Raw genomic sequence first — 22,787 nt, forward strand, 5'->3', positions numbered from 1 at the left:
ACAAAGGTTGATCGCTGTGTTTGCTAGGGAGTCCACTGGATGTTAGACTTCAAATTAGTTTCTTTCTGAGGCAAGGGGAATCTATAATTAGATGCTTGTATTAAACCACCCCTGTGATGATGGCACCTAAAACTCCTTTCAGTGTGGAGCAGGAGAAAGCAGCTTACGGTCATTCATATAAGCCACGTAAAGCTGCGAGTCCTGCTGCTCCTCCCTGGCAGTCCAGCTGATTTTGGCATAGGTGTCACTCACATAAGAGCTTATGTTCAACAGGCCTGGAACTGATAAAGGAAAGGACCAAATGAGGAGGAGAGAAAGAGAAAACACAGTCAGGCACAGAAAAGAAAGCAGGAAAAGAAGATTAGCAGATGCAAATAGGATCCCCCTCTCAGAACAGTGTATATTACAAAAGAAAAAAACGGAGATGACAGTTAAAAAAAGCAACGACGATCCCCCAGACTTAATTGTGCAGAGCTGGATTTGGGCTCATAAAGGGGAGATGTAGCGCTGGTGGGCGGGGGTGACAGCTCGTCTTCTCTTCAGCACAGCTGGCGCCCAACACAAGCGAAGCAAACACCGGAGCAAATGAAAGCAACCCCACGTCTGCAGGCTTATTGTTAGTTGAAAGTTCAAGGACATGAAGACAGGATGTGAATATGTGCAAGTGTGAGCCAAATACCCAAAGGAGGAAGATGAGTTGTACTGCCGGGGAAAGAGTGAGGGAAGGAGACAGTGCAGACGTGACCTGGAATGACAGAAGAAGCTTCAGATGTTTCTGCTTCTGTTCCAGTCAGGCCTATAATAATCATTACTAAACATCTACCACTGTGGAACCTCTAAAGCAAGCCTAACGTGAGGAGAACCATCCTGATGACAATTTGGCAGATTTTCCTTAAAAACAACAGAACACTAGTGTCACAGTGTATAGAGGATCTTTGATTCGTGTTTTTTACGTAGGCCCTGGAAAGGAGACGAGCAATCTTTGACGAGCATTTCCTTAAAAACAGCAGCTGTCATATAGAGGATCTTTTGAGTTGCATTTTACAGTAGGTCATTAAAGGGGAGCTGCACTTTTGGGGGGATTTTGCCCATTATTCACAATCCTTATTTGGGGCATGAACTGATTTTTTCCAGGAGGCATTTTTGTGATGCAAATGTATTACTCTTGTGAAAGCATACTGTTTTGAGAAGCCAAACTCTTTACGTACAGTAAGTGGCCCCACGGACTAACTGGAACGACGTTCCTCATCACCAAACTCCAACCAGAACTCAGCTCACAGGATGAAGTGATTGCTGATTCTCCATCGCTGCCCCCGACCCTCTTTGCCCCATTCACTCTGTTTTTAATGTCTAACTTTTTATACCTGACTAATGTGCCCCGCTTTTACCCATGTTTTAGCTGCATGTGTATAAACGAATGAATGTTGTATTTCAATGTATCTTTTACTCTGTTTACTTGCTTTTATTCAACTCCATTTTTTCTGTAAAGCGTCTTTGAGTATTTTGAAAAGCGCTATACAAATAAAATGTATTATTATTCATTCATTTTCTACCGCTTTTCCTCACAAGGGTCGCGGGGGTGCTGGAGTCTATCCCAGCTGTCTTTGGGCGAGAGGCGGGGTACACCCTGGACTGGTGGCCAGCCAATCACAGGGCACATATAGACAAACAACCATTCACACTCACATTCATACCTATGGACAATTTGGAGTGGCCAATTAACCTAGCATGTTTTTCGAATGTGGGAGGAAACCGGAGTACCCGGAGAAAACCCATGCATGCACAGGGAGAACATGCAAACTCCACACAGAGATGCCCGAGGGTGGGATTGAACCCTGGTCTCCTAGCTGTGAGGTCTGCACGCTAACCCCTAGACCACCGTGCCACCCTGTATTATTATTATTATTATTATTATTATTATTATTATTATTATTTACTAGATCTACATTAAATGTCCCTGCAATACTTTTGGTGTGTGTGTTCCCTTCGTGCCCCCTTGTTGCCCTAAAATTGCCGTCCATCTGAAGTCAAGCTTGATGGCGATTCTTCAAAATAAACCATATTATCAGCGTTCAACATTCAAAGCTTTCAGCCAGCATGTTTGTGATAACAAGCAGGGTGCAAGAAAGCAAATATTTGAATGGCTACATGTGGCTATTTTTCCCTATGACTTGGGATGTGAGCTGCAATATGTGCTCTTTATGCTGTTTGTCTGGTTTGCAACCTACTTTATCTCTGCTGCCCTCTTATCTCCAGGGACCCGATGGAGGACAACTTTTTTTTTTATCTGTGTGCTGCATTTTTTGAGTTGAGACAAAAATGTCTCACCTACTTTGCATCCACATTTATTAAGGTTTTTAAACGTCAATGTTTCTTTTTTGGAAAACAATTGTGTGATGTAACCCATTCAAGGGAGGTATGCCTGTTCAGCTAATTTTAGCAATCTTCAAAAGCAAATTGGATTGTATCAACTTTGACTGAAAATAAACCAAAAACAAGAGCTTTCACTATAGGCATGTGCAGACAAAAAAACAACAGCTTTGCTTCTGTAGTAAAGTGTACATTTACTACACCCCTACTCTGACCAGTGGGGCTCACCAGTAAGACAAAAATATAAAAAAGAAACAGGTCAACATCTACAGCCATTTCCTCCATTGCGGTTCACCACGCTGTCTCCAAATTGATTGTGCTCCGGCTCGATGCTTTGACAGCCGTTACACTATGACTAACAAACCTGGGGGAGAAAGCTCCCCAAACAGAACATTTTTGATCCCCGAGCCAAGATTCAGCTCGATTTACAAACAATGAAGCTTATGACGAGGTGAATTGTTCAGTCCCCCAAAGAAAACCTAAATCCCCAATGGTATGAGTACCCTTCATTAAATAGAGGACAGATACCTCGGAATGAACCACTGTGAACTCGGAATGACCACTGTGTTGCTTGTGTGTTCACTGTACTAAAAATGACAGTACAGTGCCTGGGGGCGGGCTGTGGGTGGAATAAATTAAAACAGTCCGTTTTGGAAATCCAAGGAAATTCAGCTGGGATAGGTGCAGATACTGGAAGATCTACTTGTTATGGTTTTCCCATATTTCAGTTAGGCTTGTTTTTTTATGTAGACTTATAATAATGCATAAGGCAAAAAACAACCAATTACCTAAAAATGTCATCCAATACTTCTCTATAAGAGAGGAGAAATATGATCTCAGGGAAGAACTACATTTGAAACACTTATATGCTAGGACTACTAATCAAACTATGGAATGGATTGAGTAAGGACCTCAAACAATGCACAATGATGAGCCAATTCAAGAAACAATACAAGCAGTTGATGTTTGCTAAATATAAGGATGAAGAGTCTTGAACCAGTCATGATGTGCTATATATATCACTATATTGACACTTACTATGGTACCCATTATGTCATTGGATGGTCATATCACCTCCTACTTCAGTACGTGAAAAAAGAAAAAAAAACTATATTGGGAAAGCAGGAAGTGAACAAATGTAACAGTTACTGATTGTAATAGTACCAGATGGAGGGGTAGGATTTAATAAGCTTTGCTTCTTCCTACTCCTTTTGGACATGTGGAACTGTGAACTGATTATGGGATGCACTCAATTGGAATCTGATGCATGTTCAAATGAAATAAAACCATTACCATTACCATTACCACTTGTGTTGTGTTTTAGCGACAAGATGTTGTGTCTTTTGTGTTGGAAGGCGGCTTCATAGCAAAGGCCATCATTGGCGTCATTCTTCAAGTCAAAGCACACATTGCTGATTTTGGAAACTGACACTTGCCACAACCACACAACCACAGTGCTATAGACTCACGTGCTGAAGTACCAGTGCTGCTCTCCTGCGCTAGTGGAGGTCCGCACCCTGCTCGAGTGCAGGCACTGAGGTGGAAGAGGTAGCGACTACCCTCTTCTAAGCCCTCCAGCTGCCAGTGGGTGGTGTCGGGCCCGGCGATGTTCATCTTCCGGGTATTGAGCACCTCCATCGTGGTTTCATTAACTACAAGAAAGATATGCTGTCAGTTCCTGTGGGTCGGGACAGGCGGACGGAGGTGTGAAAAACCGCCAGCACTGATGTACATGTTAATGGCACAGCAGTAATTGGGGTCAGTGGTTGGTTGTGTGAGGATGAGGGGATGTCATACTTGCTCACGCGGAAAGCAAATGTCGCAGATACATGTCATGACAGGTGAGCTGAGGAGGAATACATTAAGAAGATAGTCAAGAGGGAGATGGGGGTTTGATGGAGAACTCAGAAGATGTAAGAGTTATGTGGCAGTTGATGAATGGGGAGGCAGCAAAAGAGGGAGACAAGGAGAAGGAGGAATTATGAAAGTGGATAAACAAAGCAGGCAAAGCAAGAAATGAAGAAGAAAGAACCAAGAATTAGCATAAAAAGTGGAGGCGGTGCAAGGAAGTGGGAATATAGGGGCAATCAGGAGCAGCAGAACATATCACCCAACATGCATTATAGATCAAAGTGCAGTGTGTGTGTGTGTGTGTGTGTGCAGTGAATGTGAAAAGCAACACATTCCTCCTCCAGCCGCCGGTGTCAATGACAGTGTTGAAATGGAGGTGAGGGCTGATGCTGAGCCAAATCAGAACGGTGACGCTGTTGGCGGTTTGTGCGGATGAAGGCCATCAGGTTCGTCACTGACAAATTTAGACTTGCAGAGTGGGTTGCGTGTAATGTTTTATTGGCAGCTACATTTGCGATGATCTTCGATGGGATCTACTTCTAACATATGACAACGAGGAATATCTGTGTCCAAGGCTGGCTTTAATTTGGGAAACAGCAAACAGGAGAGGGGTTGATTGTATTGAAGAGTAGGCTACACACTATAGAGGTCTGCAGCCAACGAGAGCATAAAAACGAGGCCCACACTCTGTGACATTTGTAATGCATACATATGCCGTATTGGATGTTCTCGTCTCTTGGTACAAATTAACAGGATTTGCATTTTGAACCAGCTGGAGACGATGTATGGATGATTGGTCTAAACCACAGTACAAAGAATTGCAATAGTCCAAGCGGCATGTAATAAATAAATGAACATGCTCAAAGACGTTAGCAGGAAGGAAGGTAACCGTTGCCAACTGTCTCAGGTGGAAAAAGCAACATTGGACCACAGCACCTACTTGTTTGCAAAGTTTTAAAGAGCCATTTAAAATCACGCCAAGGTAAGTGTGGAAAAGAAGGCTGAAGCCCCTCAGACATGAATGACTGGGGGGTGTTAAGACTCAAGCCTGCACTAAAAAAGCCATCACTTCTGTGTCTGTTGGGCTTCCTTCAGAATGAAACACTGCCATCTAGCGTTTAGCATTGACAAATACACATGTGGAAGGAGTTTTAGCTTCTATGAACAAATCTGATCAAAAGACCAGTTGAAAAATAGCTACAATTGATCTTTCCCACATTTGGATCTTAATGAGGTTTTAAAATGCATTTCTTTTGCTGGTAGGGGATCAGGAACTCCAACCACTTGTGCCTGATGGTGGCGTCTTTCGGAATTGTAAATTCGGGAATTGCGGCCTTCCCTATGGAGCCATTTTTTACCGAGTACACAACAGAGCAGCATTTGGGGGAGGCCAGGGGATGCAGAGCTTGGGAGAGGGCAGAGACTTTATATATAAGATATATTAAGTCCGACCCTCTGTGACATCACAAAGAGGCCGTTTAACCACGCCTTTTGAAACCGAGCGTTTTGATACATCCATCTTTCAGGGCTCAGGGCTCACTTCCAAATGCGCAAACCTCATGATCTGAGACTTTGGCATGGTTTAACACCAGAATACAACGTTGTAATTACATTTATAGGTCAGAAAAGTGGAAAAAACATAGTAGGCTCCCTTTAATTTAATGGGTTGCGGTAAGTATGAGTATCTGTATCTGTATCTGTATCTGTATCTGTATCTGTATCTGTATCTGTATCTGTATCTGTATCTGTATCTGCATCTGCATCTGCATCCGCATCCGTTCACCCATCTAAATTATCTGCATCCATATCCGTACTCGGAGTGGGCAGGGCATAAACCAGATTTTGTTGGATGTTGCCGTTTTCAACTTCCCAATTGTACCGAGTGAGGCACTGCTGAGCCACTGCCGCTGTCGTCGTCTAGGGGGAGGCGGTCATCCCCAGTAAGTATAGGCCAGATCGTATCATGTTGTAGTTGTATGTCCGTGTGTGTGTGTGTATACATACTAAGGTGGTACTGCAGGAGGTAGCCAATGAGGATGCCATTTGCCACCAGCGGCGGCCCCCATACCAGACGAACAGAGTCTTTCTGGGCATTGGAGGTGGTCAGAATGGGCACTTGCTCAGGAACTGAAAAAGGCAATTATCATCTTGAATACAATGCATGCTATGTTCCACATTTATGACTATATTTACTGTGTAACTAAATGAGCTGTGTCCCCTGACAGGGCAATAAGAGTCCCATGCTGCCACTTCCCTCCAGTATTTAACAACAACTTACATAATGAGGTTTTCTCAAAGATCAAATCCCAGTTTGAATATCCATCTGTTGCTTCTTTGTCGATAGTTTTTGATGTATTCTCACAGGTGTTATATAGCCTGATTGTCAGTTGCTATGTCTACATATGGAGTGTGAACATCTCACCTCCTTCCGGAGTGTTGAAGGTGACTGGGTCACTGCTAGGCCCATTGCCTTTTTTGTTGAAGACATTGACGGTAAGCATATACTCTGAGTAAGGTTGAAGGACGGGCACGATGGCATGAGTCCTCTTCCCAGGGAAGGACAGTGTCTGGCGCTCATCCAGGATCTTGTCGGGATTCAGGAAACTTCGCTTCCTCAGCCAGTGAACCTGTAAGCAGAGGGAATTGTAAAAATTCTTATGAGGAAAGCTCGGTCCCTGCTTAATTAACACACAAAGCTGACACGTATTTTAGTCAACAAATACCAACTGTAGGATGCAAATCTTTAATACACAAAGAATAACACGAGGGATGTCCGATATTGGCTTTTTGGCCAATATCCGATATCACAATATTGTCCAGCTCTCAATTTCCGATACCAATCACCCAATACCGATAATGATATGTGTAACATGACATATCTCCTATGGTGGAACACACATGGGTTGGGAAGCTAATGGATAGATCATCAACAATTAGCTTGTCAAGGAGGCCGGCTTTCGAGCTAACAAAAACGCGAGAACTTCTTCCTTCATTTTAACTGAGACCTGTAAACAAATAGTTGCGGCAAAGTTTGTTTGTGGAAAACTTACATGGTACCCCCTGAGGTGACCTCTCACTGTGGCGGGTGGAACGGGGGTCCAGCTTACTTTCAAAACAGTTGTGTTCATCAGCTCCACTGCAATATCCCGTGGCGCTGCGGTGGGAACTAAAGGACAAATGAAGAGGGGTCGGTCATGGACTCAACAGAGTCTTAAACACTACATTGAAGCTTGTGGACATGTAACTTGGAAGAGATACACTAACGCTGTATAACATGAGCAGCCACATACAATATATATGTCGGAAATTAATTTCCCAACCTTTTTAGTAAAGAAATAAAACATCAAGCATGACCTGAAAAAGAGCTACCTCTTGTTACCTGCTCTAGATGATAGCATGAGAGGATGGAAGCAAAGCTTATACTAGAGGCAGCACCGCGCCTCAGTCAGCCTACGCATCGTGATCTATTAAAGGTCGCACAGATTCTGAGGCAGAAGCGTACATTTCAAATCTCTCGGCTGCACTAAAGGTTATTTGCAACCTGCTGCATTGGAGGGAGGGAAGGCACCACTACTGCACATCAGCACAGGCAGAAAGGAAGAAAAGGAAAGAACTTAACTTGACACATTTTCCTGAAGACAGTGTCGAAAGACAACTGAAGAAAGGGTGAGGCAACGATAACACAACATGTTATAGAAATATTTATGGTGATGCTTTCAGGCTGAGAGAGAAGAGAGTTGAGTGCAGACATTTGACATGGCTACAGGTGGAAGTCTGTACAGTTAAGTATGTGAATGCTGAGGGATGCAATGAAAGAAATTAAATGGGGACCGTAATGCTGGTCAATGCAAGGGTTGGGCATTTGACTATATTTAAATTCCAGGAGCAATTTAAAATCAATTATTATATATCAATCAACTATTCTGAATGTTCTGAACTTCTGTTTCCATGTCATGACCAGATATAGAGACATTTCTCTAGATTGTGATTAAGGGCTATATAAATAAATTTGACCTCATACTTGTAGAAGGGCTGTACGGCATAGGAGTGGTTAGCGCGCAGACCTCACAGCTAGGAGACCAGGGTTCAATTCCACCCTCGGCCATCTCTGTGTGGAGTTTACATGTTCTCCCCGTGCATGCGTGGGTTTTCTCCGGGTACTCCGGTTTCCTCCCACATTCCAAAAACATGCTAGGTTAATTGGCCACTCCAAATTGTCCATAGGTATGAATGTGAGTGTGAATGGTTGTTTGTCTATATGTGCCCTGTGATTGGCTGGCCACCAGTCCAGGGTGTACCCCGCCTCTTGCCCGAAGACAGCTGGGATAGGCTCCAGCACCCCCGCGACCCTCGTGAGGAAAAAGCGTTAGAAAATGAATGAATGACTTGTAGAAGAAATCCGTGTTGACAATTTAGCAACTTGGTCGCTATATTTAGCATGTGGGGGGGCGCATTCAAAGTGAAAGTCAGGAAGTGTTTCTTGCTTGAAGTATCTGCCTTGTCTCATTCTCCGGGACCGGATCTTGCGTATTGTCGCGTCTTGTCTTGTGAGTCGGGACACCAGTATTCTTAATCAAGTGTTTTTATGCCCATCCCTAGTTAATTGATAACAGCATATCATAGCAATGCCCAAATATCCTGCAACCGTGCTCCAATGACATGCGGGTATCATAGGCAGTGTTTCTCGAGTTACTGCTTTAACTGTGGTGCCACATCATTACCAGGCGTGTTATTTAAAAAAACAAACTAATATTTTTCTTGTAATGCCAAGTACTGCTTGTCTCTCAGCATTCACATAATAAGAAAAAAAACGAAACCTGTTTTCCGGAGCAATAGTATTCATGTAACTGCTGATCAGACAGTGATGATGACACTAAAAAGTAACTTGGAAAATGATGAGCTGTCACTCACCATCTTCTCCAGAGTAGCCTGTCACAGTTTTAGGCTCGGGTCCCCAGCCATGGCTGTTCCTGCTCTGAATTTTGATCTCATACGGGATGAAGGTTGACGTGTTCCTCACAACAAAGGAGTGTCTTTTGACCATGTGCTCCGTCCAGGTGTCATCCACATCAAGCTTCCTGTAACTCACTTTGTACTCCAGGCCTGGGCCGTTTTGTTCCACAGGCAACAGCGGCTACAAAGAGACAAAACGTAGTGGTGATTTCCTCTCTTGTAGATTTATTTTCATAAAACTCTACAGTAATATTTAATGTGCAGTAAACAATATCTTACATCCCAACCAATGTCCATTTGATGAGGAAGATGGCCTTGGATTTTGACATTTTCTGGGTTCCTATCAGGTGCTTTGGGGAGAGTTGCAAAAATGTTTGTTTATTGGACACTAAATAATGCACAACTTTTTAATGAAACACTTTGAACTTATTAAGAGGTTCAAAAATATCTACAAGCTTTCCTGCTGCAGAATTATGTTCCACATTGGCCTGCCCGGCACATTTGAAAGGAACTGTGAAAACCTCCTCAATACTCGACCACAGCAGGAAGCTTGAATTGAAACGGGCGAGTGAGGCTCACCAGCTGGAGGGGTTTTGTAGCGCTCAGTGGGCTCACTAGGGGGCCCAGGTCCAACCGCGTTGACGGCGTATACTCTGAACTGGTAGTTAAGATGTCCGTGTAGCGCCAGCTCAGCTGTTGCCTGGTTACCGGGGACTTTGTGGAGCTCTTTCCACTTGCCTGGCTCCCACTGGCTCTCCTCGTACTCCACCACAAATTCTGTATTCACGCAGGAGATCAAGGTCGTGCACGTTTAATCATCATCACACACACACATTACTTTAAATTTATGATGGTATGAAAACATATACATTCTATTCCCGATGTACTGTACAGTAGAGCCGCAAAAATGTTTCGGAATCTCTTCGAGGCAGATCGAAAGTCATGCTCCACGACTGGGATTTATTTTTTACTCGAGCTGCATCACTGAATAGATTCTAGTGACTGTGTAGGTTCTGCATTATCTCAATGAAACATGAATGCATACATACGTACACGCAAAGGTCAATAATTATTGATAATAAATTGTGATTTTCACACAGAGGTGCACAGATTTAAATAACTGAAGTAGTTGGTAAACGTAGAACTGTTTTGTACTTGCTAGACTAGCAAGTACAACTAGAACAAACTAGTTTGTTCTACAAACTAGAACAAGTTTGTACACAAACTGAATCACAAAACAAAAATACAAAACAGAGAAGACATAATCCACGTCCAGTTTTCACTTACCTATTACAGAGCTGTTGTGATCGCTGCCAGGTTCCCAATGTAGACTAATATTTCTGGGATCCTTAAGTTCAGTTACAACCACATTTTGAGGAGCATCGGGAACATCTGCAATATGCAACAATAACAGGTTACAGGAGTTTGGCAACAGCCTGTTGTGGATGTTGCCAACGTTGATGATTGCCACACATCTTCTGGTAGACTGTTCCAGATTTTGGCAGCATAAAACTGAAGCACAGCCTCACCGGGTTTAGCCCTGACTGCAGGAGATCACTACTGGGGATGAGCGAGTACACCACTATCGGTATCGGTATCGGTATCGGTATCGGTATCTGTATCTGTATCTGTATCTGTATCTGTATCTGTATCTGTATCTGTATCTGTATCTGTATCTGTATCTGTATCTGTGTATATCTGCATCTGCATCTGCATCTGCATCTGCATCATCTAAGTCCTGTCCCCACAACCCAACTCCACAGGTAGCTTGCCGGCTTATGGGAAACACGGAGCAATCTTCTGCATCCTTCTGCACAAACACAGTACAAGTAAGATCGTTTTACCCAGCACTGTGAGGAGCGCCGTGACGTTATCCACATCTAGGCGAGTTCTGGCCGTGCACGTGTACATTCCTTCATCGCCCAGGTTCACGTTCATAATCTGCAGCATGCCATCACCCACAACGTACCTAAACGTCAGAGCCATTTTATTAGGCCATCACTTCTATGTCAATTTCACAATACCTGAATCAACAAGACAACAGTTATGGGCTAGATCTACAGAACACATTTTTCAGGTATTATGATCAAACTTTCTACCAATATTCTCAATAACTGCCCCATTAAGACACTCAAGATAGAAAATGAATAAAATAAATGCCTTGCCTCTGTGTCTGGATTTGCAGAAGAAAGCTAAGAGTCCTGAAGAGTCTTAAACATCCATGTTAGCTTGTGATGACTGGTGTGGTGACTGTAGACTGTTGATAATAGATTGTCCTTGAACCTAAGTAAAACTAAAATCATGCTGTTTTGTAACAGCAGAAAGGAAACCCACCAACAAATACAAATAAACGGTGTGGACATTGAAAGGGTGAATGAAAATACATTTCTGGGGATCACAATAGATGACAATATGAGCTGGTAGGATTTAATAAGCTTTGCTTCTTCCTACTCCTTTTGGACATGTGGAACTGTGAACTGATTATGGGATGCACTCAATTGGAATCTGATGCATGTTCAAATGAAATAAAACCATTACCATTACCATTACCATTACCATTACCATTACTGTTTAGTTGGAGTGGTTTCTTTCTTTCTTTTGTACTGGACGATGTACGATACGATGACTAATAATGAACTGGTTTCTCGTGGTTGGGTGCCTCAAGCTGGGTGAGGCTGGTTGGATATGGGGTTTTCATTCTGGTATTCATATTCAAGGAATAATATATGTTTTGTTGGGATGAGGTTGGAATCTGGGTGGTTAGGGGGGTGGGACTAGATAAGCCTTGACTTCTTCCCATTCCCTTTCGAACATGTGTACAGTGAAGAAAATAAGTATTTGAACACCCTGCTATTTTGCTATTTCTCCCACTTAGAAATCATGGAGGGGTCTGAAATTTTCATCGTAGGTGCATGTCCACTGTGAGAGAGATAAACTAAAAAGAAAAATCCAGAAATCACAATGCATGATTTTTTAACAATTTATTTGTGTGATACAGCTGCAAATAAGTATTTGAACACCTGTGTATCATCTAGAATTCTGACCCTGAAAGACCTGTTAGTCTGCCCATTAGAAGTCCACCTGCACTCCATGTATCATCCTGAATCAGATGCACCTGTTTGAGGTCGTTAGCTGCATAAAGACACCTGTCCACCCCATACAATCAGTAAGACTTTAACTTGTAACATGGCGAAGACCAAAGAGCTGTCCAAAGACACCAGAGACAAAATTGTACACCTCCACAAGGCTGGAAAGGGCTACGGAGAAATTACCAAGCAGCTTGGTGAAAAAAGGTCCACTGTTGGAGCTATCATTAGAAAATGGAAGAAGCTAAACATGACGGTCAATCTCAATCGGAGTGGAGCCCCATGCAAGATATCACCTCGTGGGGTCTCAATGATTCTAAGAAAGGTGAGGAATCAGCCCAGAACTACACGACAGGACTTGGTCAATGACCTGAAAAGAGCTGGGACCACCGTTTCCAAGGTTACTGTAGGTAATACACTAAGACGTCATGATGTGAAATCATGCATGGCACGAAAGGTTCCCCTGCTTAAACCAGCACATGTCAAGGCCCGTCTTAAGTTTGCATATGACCATTTGGATGATACAGAGGAGTCATGGGAGAAAGTTTTATGGTCAGATGAGACCAAAATAGAACTTTTTGGTCATAATTCCAATAAGCGTGTTTGGAGGAAGAAGAATGAAGAGTACAATCCGAAGAACACCATCCCTACTGTGAAGCATGGGGGTGGTAGCATCATGCTTTGGGGGTGTTTTTCTGCACATGGGACAGGACGAGTGCACTGCATTAAAGAGAGGATGACTGGGGCCGTGTATTGTGAGATTTTGGGGAACAACCTCCTTCCCTCTGTCAGAGCATTAAAGATGGGTCGTGGCTGGGTCTTCCAACACGACAACGACCCGAAGCACACAGCCAGGAAAACCAAGGAGTGGCTCCGTAAGAAGCATATCAAGGTTCTAGCATGGCCCAGCCAGTCTCCAGACCTGAACCCAATCGAAAATCTTTGGAGGGAGCTCAAACTCCGTGTTTCTCAGCGACAGCCCAGAAACCTGACTGATCTAGAGAAGATCTGTGTGGAGGAGTGGGCCAAGATCCCTCCTGCAGTGTGTGCAAACCTGGTGAAAAACTACAGGAAACGTTTGACCTCTGTAATAGCAAACAAAGGCTACTGTACCAAATATTAACATTCATTTTCTCAGGTGTTCAAATACTTATTAGCAGCTGTATCACACAAATAAATTGTTAAAAAATCATGCATTGTGATTTCTGGATTTTTCTTTTTAGTTTATCTCTCTCACAGTGGACATGCACCTACGATGAAAATTTCAGACCCCTCCATGATTTCTAAGTGGGAGAAATAGCAAAATAGCAGGGTGTTCAAATACTTATTTTCTTCACTGTAGGTATTTTTATTTGTATTTATTTTGCTTGCTTTGTTGTGCTCTGGATGTTTTTCATGTTCAAAATAAAGAAGAAAAAAAACAAACAAAAAAAAACACAGCTTTGAAAAAAACGTGCACACACCTTGAAGGTTCCTCCAAGGAAAGTGGGATTCTCTCCCCATCCTTGATCCAAACGACCTCAAAAGAGTCCTGCAGACTTCTATCGTACTCTGCCTGACATGTCAACTGGGCTGTGGTTCCACTGATGACCTGCATGTCCTGAGGCCCGTTCACAATGTGGGTGGGGTCTAGCAAGAGATCAGTGACACAACCACATAACAACATGCAAACATAGGAACCTGGGTTTAGACAAGCCAAAACATTATTTGAAACAATTATTTGAATTCCATCCCATCATTAGTTCTTCCAGTCTCGAACAAGTTGTTAACCGGTCTGCCATCCATAGTTCCTGTCATCCCTCGGGCTAATTTGCTAATTTAGCTCAACCATGTATCACATGCATGGCCCTTTTTAGCACAATCTTGTCTGCTGATGCTTCAGCCATTGACTTATTTTGATGTGATGTGATGTGTAAACCTCATATTACAAATATACAACATAAGGTGGCCAGAAAAATTTCAATATTGAGCAAAACAAAATCAGAAATCACTCCACACTCTTTATTGCTCTCTGGTTCTACCATATCTTACTTATTGTGTGGAAATATGGGCTAATAACTATAAAAGCAATCTTCACTCGTTAAATGTACTGCAAAAAAGGTCAGTAAGGATAATTCATAATGCCGCCTACAGACAACATACTAACTCCTTATTTCTAAAATCACAAATACTTCAACTTGCTGATATAGTTCATCTTCAAACAGCAAAAATAATGCATAAGGCTAAAAATAACCAATTAGCTAAAAATGTCATCCAATACTTCTCTACAAGAGAGGAGAAATATGATCTCAGGGAAGAAGTACATTTGAAACACTTCTATGCTAGGACTACGTTAAAAAGCCATAGCATTTCAGTATGTGGAATCAAACTATGGAATGGATTGAGTAAGGACCTCAAACAATGCACAACGATGAGCCAATTCAAGAAACAATACAAGCAGTTGATGTTTGCTAAATACAAGGATGAAGAGTCTTGAACCAGTCATGATGTGCTATATATATCACTATATTGACACTTACTATGGTACCCATTATGTCATTGGATGGTCATATCACCTCCTACTTCGGTACGTGAAAAAAATAAATAAAAAAAATTAAACTATATTAGGAAAGCAGGAAGTGAACAAATGTAACAGTTACTGATTGTAAAAGTACCAGATGGAGGGGTAGGATTTAATAAGCTTTGCTTCTTCATATTCCTTTTGGACATGTGGAACTGTGAACTGATTATAGGATGCACTCAATTGATCTGTTTGATCAATCAATCTGATGCATGTTCAAACAAAATAAAACCATTACCATACCTTTCACAGCCAGCACAGCAGTTATGTACGACTTGCCCTCGCTGTTATCGGCAACACAGATATATTCGCCACTGTCTTCCTTTTCTGTGCTGGATATTTGCAATGCACCGTTGTAGAGTGTACGAAATCGTTCACCCTCAATGGTTTCTGGAGTCTGGTTTTTGGCCCTGAGAGAGGAAGAGAAGAGGAAAGCAGGACAAAAGCATGAAGCGGTTTTGTATGAAAACCTGAGTCCAACATTGCAGTTATTAACATTTACCAATATGATACATTCATGACTAATACCAAATAATAATAACCTAGTACATGCTTGCATCAGATTATTCTGCTTAAAAGCTGTGACATTCCTCCTTGCTGTTATTCCTTATCACCTACCAAGAGACAGTAGGAGGTGGCGAACCGAAAACTCTACAGTACATGGACACATTCTCGTTGCGTATCACAGCATACTCCTGGTATGCCTTGGTCAGGATCAGGGGAGCCATATCTAGAAGTTAATGGAACATGGACATATTACCATCAAATGAAGTCCAATTCCTGTTAAAACAACCGTAAGACATGCTTGTGTGGCAAAAACTGTACATTAACCAACCGATTACTGGTGTTTCTACGAAAAGGTGATTACTGTGACTACTGTACTACTTACTCATGACCATGACATTAATGTTGGCAAGGACGCCACCATGTCTGTTGGAGGCTTCGCACTGGTAGACGCCACTGTCCTCTGGCAAGGCATTGTGAAGCATCAGTGTGTCATCAAGCACCCGTTTGTTGTTCAGGAGGTCATCTGATAAACAGAAAAATACGAAATGCTTCCAACTAATATTCAACCGGCATGCGTTTCATAAAAAATACATATGACTTATCATAAAGACAGTTTTCATCTTCTAATATCCATATACTAAATGAACACCTGTATTGGGTATTGGGACATCTGGTCATTGCGTATTCTCAAAGATGCTTAATGGGGCTGAGGTCAAGTTCACAAATTAATTCCATAGTTTATATTTTTGGGGCGTGCCTGGAGGCGGGCCATGGGTGGAATAAATGAAAAAAGAGTATTTTGAAAATCCAAGGAAATACCTGAAGAGCTGTAATAGGTGCTGATTCTGGAAGATCTAGAAAGTTCTCTGTATGGGTTATCATGTGTAGCTGCTCTATAGGAGCATCGAACTCGCTAGGGAAAGATCTTCAACACCTCGGTAAAACGTACTTAGTACATTATAGCGATCTGATTGATTTTATCCATGGTGTATTGTGTAAAACTAGTAGTAGTAGTTCTAAAGTAAAGATGTCACATGATTAGAACTTAGACATACATTAGCTCTTCTATAAACTGCGGGGTTCAAAGTTTTGGAAAAAATGATCAACTTATACATCATAAATTACCGTACAGTTAAGAAGTATTTCATGGTAGAAATAACACTATTTCTAAAGAACATTTAGCAGACAACCTTCTTGTCATCCTAGAATCTGTGATGTTAGATCATGACTTGGAATTTGTCACCCACCTTCAAATATGTGTCCATTTTTCCTCCACACTATGTCTGGTTGTGGATTTCCACTGACTGAGCACTTGATGTGCACATCAGAGCCAATCACGTTCAGATGGCTCTCAGGTGGCGCTGACAGCCACCGTGGAGGCTCTAGGACATGTTGTAAAGGGGAAAGGCTTTGTTTGCTTGGTGTTGAAACAACTGTCATGCCTGTGAGTCAAAACAAGCATGCCCGTGGTGTTCCTCATGCATAGTGAGCAGGTGATGTTGACCAACCTTCCACTATTACATCAAAGTAGTGGACAGCCTGTCCAGCTGGGCTCTTTGCTAAACACATGTATTTGCCCTCATCACGCTCCTCTACTGCAGCGATGGTTAACAGCTTTCCAAAGTTGTCCAATTTCGCTCGAGTGGACAGATTGTCTCCCATCTTCATCCATTCTATCTTTGGGATGGGACTATAGAACAACACAATATGACCTTATTAGCTGCAGGCATGTATGAATATCTATAGTGGTGTACTGATACTTACTATCCTCCTGGTATACACTCAAGCTGAAGCTCTGTTCCCTTGACCAGCACTCTCTCTGTCTGAACACCAGAGGGCAGCAGTAGGCGGGGGGTTCTCGTAGGGAGGGCTACCAGGACAAAGTCACCATCACTTTTGTGCATCTTTTATATCAATGGTCATATCAGCCATTTACAGCCATTTACAGGCACAGCCATATTGTGTCTTTTTTTCAAAAGCGCCTCTAATATAAGACAGTGGAAGTGTGTTTGCAGTGTGACATAAGAAGAAAAAATCCCTTACTGACAGTGCTGCTGTCAAGAGATTCATAATCTGGTGTCCCTGAAATGAAAATAAAACATGATGAGAAAAAAATATATTTTAGCAGCTACCACAAGCAGATGTTGTTCAATCTAGCAGAGTAGCGACAGCTCACACTCAGCACACACAAGACTTGACAAGCCCTGCATGTGTGTTGGTATGCAGACAGAGAAATAGTTTAAATAGGCAATTAAAATCATTGCAAAAACACGCAAGGGCCTTATTTTCAAACTTCATAACGTGTTCTCGTTGTAATGTGATGCTAATGAACCTACATGGTTCGACCTTAACTGCCACAGCGGTCTTCTGGACAATTGTACGGATTCGAACAAAGTCTGCAAAACAGCAATAGTCCTCCCGACTATCTTTCTGTAAGGCATGAGAGAAGTACAGGCTGCCATCAGTGCCCGTGGAAACCCTCTCATCCTGCTCAATGTGCTGCAGACCTGCAAAAGAGCACATTTCTGTTAGTGATATGACGGTCATAACAAAATTTGACATTTTAATGCTTCTTTTAACTATTAAATATCATATCATATCCCTAAATATCATGCTTGGGAATAGGGAAGTGCCCACAAGAAGCCAAAATGTCATCCTAAAGAATGGTATAGGGCAGATAGAATACACAATTATACTTGTTTAAATGATAGAAAAGTGGTGTGAATACACCGAGCTGATGTCAAGGCAAGTGTACTTGAATGGAACCAGTCAGTGTGCTGGTTTGCACAGACCCATCGTTTATCTTTCGGGTCACTGAAGCCTCATTTACGGTCTCATTTAAGCCATAGCCTTAAGTCAGCGGTTAGGTCAATACACAAAGCCAAGTCATAAAACACATTGAGTCGCGCTCCATAGCACTTGGGAGAATTATGAGCTTTTTCTTCTGCATTTGGGTCAAATACAAAATGTTTTATGTCTAATTTGTTTGGGGATGTCTCAAGAATCTTTGGGGACAAAAATAGAGGTCAACATTTACTCAACATGTCACTTTCTTTGGCTGGGGGAAGAAAAAGTGGCTCAATTGAGACTTTTGCTTTACCGCTCTCAGAGTCTCCATGTTGCTCCAATATGCAGTACAAATGCAGCTCAATACATTGAAATATTGTGCAAAGGTTATTTGATTTCACGAGTTCAATTTAGACAAGCAGACCAATTAAATACTTAACTTTTGGTAATCTTATGAAATACTGAATTGGAGTTTTTTAATTAGCTGTAAGCTACAATTGTCACAAAAATAAAGATGACACCTCTGATACATTCTTTAGTTTACTCTTTATGTAGTGAATTGAAATACTGAAATACTATAATTGAAATACAAAACTGAAATACTAAACTTTCTCAAATCTTCATCATTCCAAGACATCAACACATGAAACAAGCTTGCTTTTCATTGTTTTTGGCAGTGTCACCAATGGAAACAAGTGGAGTGAAAAGCAAGAAATAATGATTTTCAACCAGCAGTTGACAGCCATGTTTCTTGGCCTACCAGTGGACATCCAGTGGATCTTTCTTGGGGGAACTCCTTCTGGAGGGTTACACTTGAGGACGAAAGGTTCTCCCTCCTCGACAATCAAAGGTTCAATTGTCTCTTTTGGAAATTTTGGCATACCTAACCAAAGCAAAAAGGATACGTGTTTGTTGTGAAGTGCATTCTAAGGGATAATAATTAAACTCTTACTGTAAAGGTGACTTACTCGGCACTATCAGTTCAATTGCCTCTGTCATGGCGGTTCCCAGTTTATTGGAAGCGAAGCATCGATATTTACCCTGAAACCGGCCAAGGCTTTTGTTTTGTAGCACAAAAGTACCATCTTTTTCAAGCTGGTCACTTTTGATTATTGGAGGCTTGGGGGGAATAAAGTCAAGGTCATCTTTCGTCCATCTGTATCTGTTAAAGCGGCGCAAAAAGTAGGTTTCACGAATTGAAAATAGTAAAGCGGGTGACAGTTTTGTGATATTAGCATAACAAGGGGTGTTGCTTACTCTGGAGGAGGGTTGCCCCTTGCTTCACATTTGATAGTGACAGTGTTGTCGTAAGGAAGGACGATAACGGGCCCTGATGTGTGGGATGTTATGGTAGGAAGCTGCTCCACTGTGATGAAAAAAGAAACACTATATTAAGTGTATATATATATATTGATGAAAAACGAATTGGGACCACTCTGATGACCGGCATACCTTCAAGAGGAAAACTGAGGCTTACGGCCCTGGAGCTTAGGAACAGCAGCAGGACAACCTGGAGGCTCACCGCCAGCCTCATCACCCTCCAATGGTCAATGGAGACAAAGGAGTTATAGAGGAGTATGTGTCGAGGAACACCAACTGGCAATCCTTAGACTTTCTAAGGCACGGTGGACCTGTAGAGCATCATATAAAAGCACTGTCAACAAGTTGTGGAAAAAACCCCAAACAAAATAAGAACATGTCAAATGTAAAAGAAGCAAGATAATGGTCTTGTACGCATCTGCTGTAATCAAATGCAGCATTGAGTGAACCTCCCAGATGATGAGTTGGGACTCTGCAAATGAACAAAGTGGCTGTGTTTCAATCGGACTCTAAAAATAGCTCTTTAAGCTAAAGGGCAGGCTGCCAGGGTAAGTTAAATCAATAAGACTCGGATACCATAAAGATTAATCAGTCACAGATACTTCTCAAGGCTATTTAGCCATAAATCCCATTAAAGATTTATTCTCCTTTGACAGTCTGTTTTCAAATAAGCTGCGCTTCAGGGAGATACAGTAACAGCGGGCTTTTTAATGTGTGTTTTTTTTAGGAAATAAATGGGGATAATGATCACTATCATCACAATAATTACTCATGCTAGGGTATAAATACAAAAGGCTAGAAAAGTTTGGACCATATTTCAGTGAAATTTTAGGTTGCATACAGTATCAAATATTGGGTTGTTGAACACCAAATAATTTCTGTGGTCCATTGTATATTTTTAAAAATACCTGAAAGGAAATGACCCCAAGTGAAACATCAGTCTTTCCCCATTGTTACCATTTACATAACAGACCACTTGTCTGTAGATGACCCTACTCTTTTTTTCCACTGGCAAGCATGTCTGGTGACATGGAACGCTTGTTGTAAACCAACAGGCACAAAGGCTGAGCTGCTGTCTCCTGCGATGACAAGATCCAAGATGGCAGACTATAAATTGGCTTAAGCCCATCAGTGTTTCACGGCTTAGTTCTCACAGAGCAGAGTCTGGAGCCTTGGCTCTGCCAAATGGCTTCACTCTACAGCTAATCCAGCTACTGGGATGTCCAGCAGTCATCAAGTATGCTGCTTAACGATGACTGAGTGCTGCTTGTAAGGTCGTAAGACGGCATGTGCTCCCTCGGGGGTGTCAAACTCATTTTACTTCAGGGGTCGCATGGAGGAAAATCTACTTCCAAGTGGGCCGGATTAATAAAACAAATAAATAGTATAAAATAGGGCTGGGTGATATGGACCTTAGCATATATAACAATAACAAATGTAAATTCAGCAGTCTTGTATAAAAAGCTACAAAGCTTAATGACGTACACTTGTTTCATATTGTAAAGCACATTCATTTATTGGTAACAATCTGGCTAACTGTTCTAATGGGATGTCAGACGCTCCACACATTCCTACTAAATCTTCAACCAACTGTAATGCCCGTCATGAAGGAAGATGTAGTCACCCATGCAATTCCAACGGCATATGGAAGATTTTTTTATTACACTCACACTTTGTTTAGGCAGACATGGGGCAAACAGCTCTCTTATTTTGAAAAACAGTCACGGAAGTGTGTTCCGTGTGTTTGAGCATTTACGTCGAAAGACCTTCTCTCTTCTCCGCTGTCAATAAAGTTGTCAAATTTGTTGTCACGACGACTCACATCGTGGCGACCAAGGTTATTTCTTTCGGCACTACAACATGCTGTGAACACACCATCGTAACAGATGATGCGGGTAAATCACAAGGTGGCTGGCTGCACTTTACTTGCTCTGCGCCAGTATAAACAGTTTGCTTGCTTAATACAATTACTATGGTGCCATCCAGTGGTCCGAATTAGAACAGCAGTTACTTTGATTGAAAATGTATCTTATTTTTATACTTGTGGGCCGTATGTTTGACACCCCTGTGCTACCTCATCTTAGTAGGCAGGGTAATGTGGTAATTGGTGTTGACTAGATTCAAGGATTAAGCTGCTTGAATTTAAAATCACTTAAACAAATTAAGGGAGCATTATATGCAATAAGGGCTTTTTGTGATTATCTCTGGATTAAATGATTACAAAAATGATGGTTAGATGTTTCTGTAGTAAACACACATTTCCATGCTGCAGTAATGCCGCAAACTGCTTTCATTCTTAGTTTTGCATTATTGTAAACCGCCGGCTCAGATGCATGCCGACACACAGCTTTTGGATCTGTGCATTGCAGGCATAACCGTAAAGACAAACCCTCAAGATTGGGGAGGTTTGTGTAGAATGTTCACAATTGTGAGCATGGTAATGACACATTAAGACCTTACACTCAAATGCATGTTGATCCCGACTACACAACAACAAACAGATGGTTGTGAATGATGTTTACGTGCACACAACCAATTCTAGTACTTTGTGGACTGGGCTAATAACCAACTTGTGAGGTAGTACCAAGTGTATAGTCAGCCGCAAAATGCAATTTTAATGTTAACTCAAACTAAGATGACACAATGTGAAAGTACAAATCTTCAGAAGTCATGTAAACACAAAACATTTCTTGTCATTGAGATGCAGGACCTGAACTCATGGCAGATTGTGGCCCTAAATCTACAGGACTGTACCACTCTAACAAGTAGTGATTTAAAAACTAACACACAAATTACCTGTCAACAACTTGCCTTTAGTTTCAGCTGATATAGTCTGATATATTATCATATAACATGTGAAACACACACAGAATTTTGGAGTAAAGGTTTGGTAAGAAGTACTTACTAAGTCTCAAGGCATCCTACTTCATCATGTGTATGGGGGGCAGCTACAATTCCATACACAAATCTTGGAAAAGGACCATCAAGGGAAGCATTCCAACTCCTCAGTCTGAACTAATACATTTGACATGTCCTTCCTGCTCCACCTCATGCTAGCCTGCCCACTTTGAACACGCCTCCCCGCCTGCCTTTCCACTCAGACGCCCTAAAGGGGGTGACGGGAGAGTTGCTGAAGTGACATATGTCACCAAAGCCTCTCACTTGGAAAAGAGGCTTTCTAAGCCTTTGACAATGACTGGGACAAAGCATGCACTGCGGGGGCTCCTCAGCGAGCTTGAAAGAGGAAGTACAAGCACGTCTCTCCCTACTTTTTTTTCCTATATGCTTCCATCACAACTTCCATGCACGCCCATTTACGCCCTTTTACACCAAGCTCGGGATTTCAATGCAAT

At 42.0% G+C, this 22,787-nt stretch overlaps 1 protein-coding gene across 10 annotated transcripts in view; it reads right to left on the reverse strand.

Moving 5' to 3' along the window:
* LOC131137346 (neural cell adhesion molecule L1-like protein) overlaps positions 1 to 22,566 on the reverse strand; it is a 30,526-nt gene extending 7,960 nt beyond the window's left edge. For 2 of the 10 annotated variants that reach the window (XM_058085183.2, XM_058085181.2), the window contains exons 1-26: positions 22,340 to 22,564; positions 19,567 to 19,745; positions 19,372 to 19,480; positions 19,083 to 19,276; positions 18,875 to 18,997; positions 17,664 to 17,834; positions 17,371 to 17,409; positions 17,092 to 17,197; positions 16,836 to 17,017; positions 16,575 to 16,709; positions 15,710 to 15,850; positions 15,439 to 15,550; positions 15,064 to 15,230; positions 13,724 to 13,889; positions 11,019 to 11,143; positions 10,462 to 10,566; positions 9,754 to 9,951; positions 9,454 to 9,524; positions 9,133 to 9,355; positions 7,841 to 7,876; positions 7,272 to 7,387; positions 6,644 to 6,848; positions 6,226 to 6,348; positions 3,840 to 4,022; positions 680 to 745; positions 168 to 281 (exon numbers count right to left, since the gene is read on the reverse strand). In XM_058085183.2, the coding sequence (XP_057941166.2) occupies positions 168 to 281; positions 680 to 745; positions 3,840 to 4,022; positions 6,226 to 6,348; positions 6,644 to 6,848; positions 7,272 to 7,387; positions 7,841 to 7,876; positions 9,133 to 9,355; positions 9,454 to 9,524; positions 9,754 to 9,951; positions 10,462 to 10,566; positions 11,019 to 11,143; positions 13,724 to 13,889; positions 15,064 to 15,230; positions 15,439 to 15,550; positions 15,710 to 15,850; positions 16,575 to 16,709; positions 16,836 to 17,017; positions 17,092 to 17,197; positions 17,371 to 17,409; positions 17,664 to 17,834; positions 18,875 to 18,997; positions 19,083 to 19,276; positions 19,372 to 19,480; positions 19,567 to 19,648 (3,292 nt within the window). In that variant the 5' untranslated portion in view covers positions 19,649 to 19,745; positions 22,340 to 22,564. Of the gene's footprint in view, positions 1 to 167; positions 282 to 679; positions 746 to 3,839; positions 4,023 to 6,225; positions 6,349 to 6,643; positions 6,849 to 7,271; positions 7,388 to 7,840; positions 7,877 to 9,132; positions 9,356 to 9,453; positions 9,525 to 9,753; positions 9,952 to 10,461; positions 10,567 to 11,018; positions 11,144 to 13,723; positions 13,890 to 15,063; positions 15,231 to 15,438; positions 15,551 to 15,709; positions 15,851 to 16,574; positions 16,710 to 16,835; positions 17,018 to 17,091; positions 17,198 to 17,370; positions 17,410 to 17,663; positions 17,835 to 18,874; positions 18,998 to 19,082; positions 19,277 to 19,371; positions 19,481 to 19,566; positions 19,746 to 22,339 lie in introns of all 10 variants that reach the window. The other 8 variants (XM_058085187.2, XM_058085185.2, XM_058085191.2 and 5 more) reach the window with 5 other exon arrangements.
* Between the last annotated feature and the right edge of the window lie 221 nt (positions 22,567 to 22,787).

This window comes from Doryrhamphus excisus, linkage group LG17 (genome assembly GCF_037039965.1).
Source record: "Doryrhamphus excisus strain RoL-2023G ecotype Guam linkage group LG17, RoL_Dexc_Guam_v1.1, whole genome shotgun sequence".
Lineage (NCBI taxonomy): Eukaryota > Metazoa > Chordata > Actinopteri > Syngnathiformes > Syngnathidae > Doryrhamphus > Doryrhamphus excisus.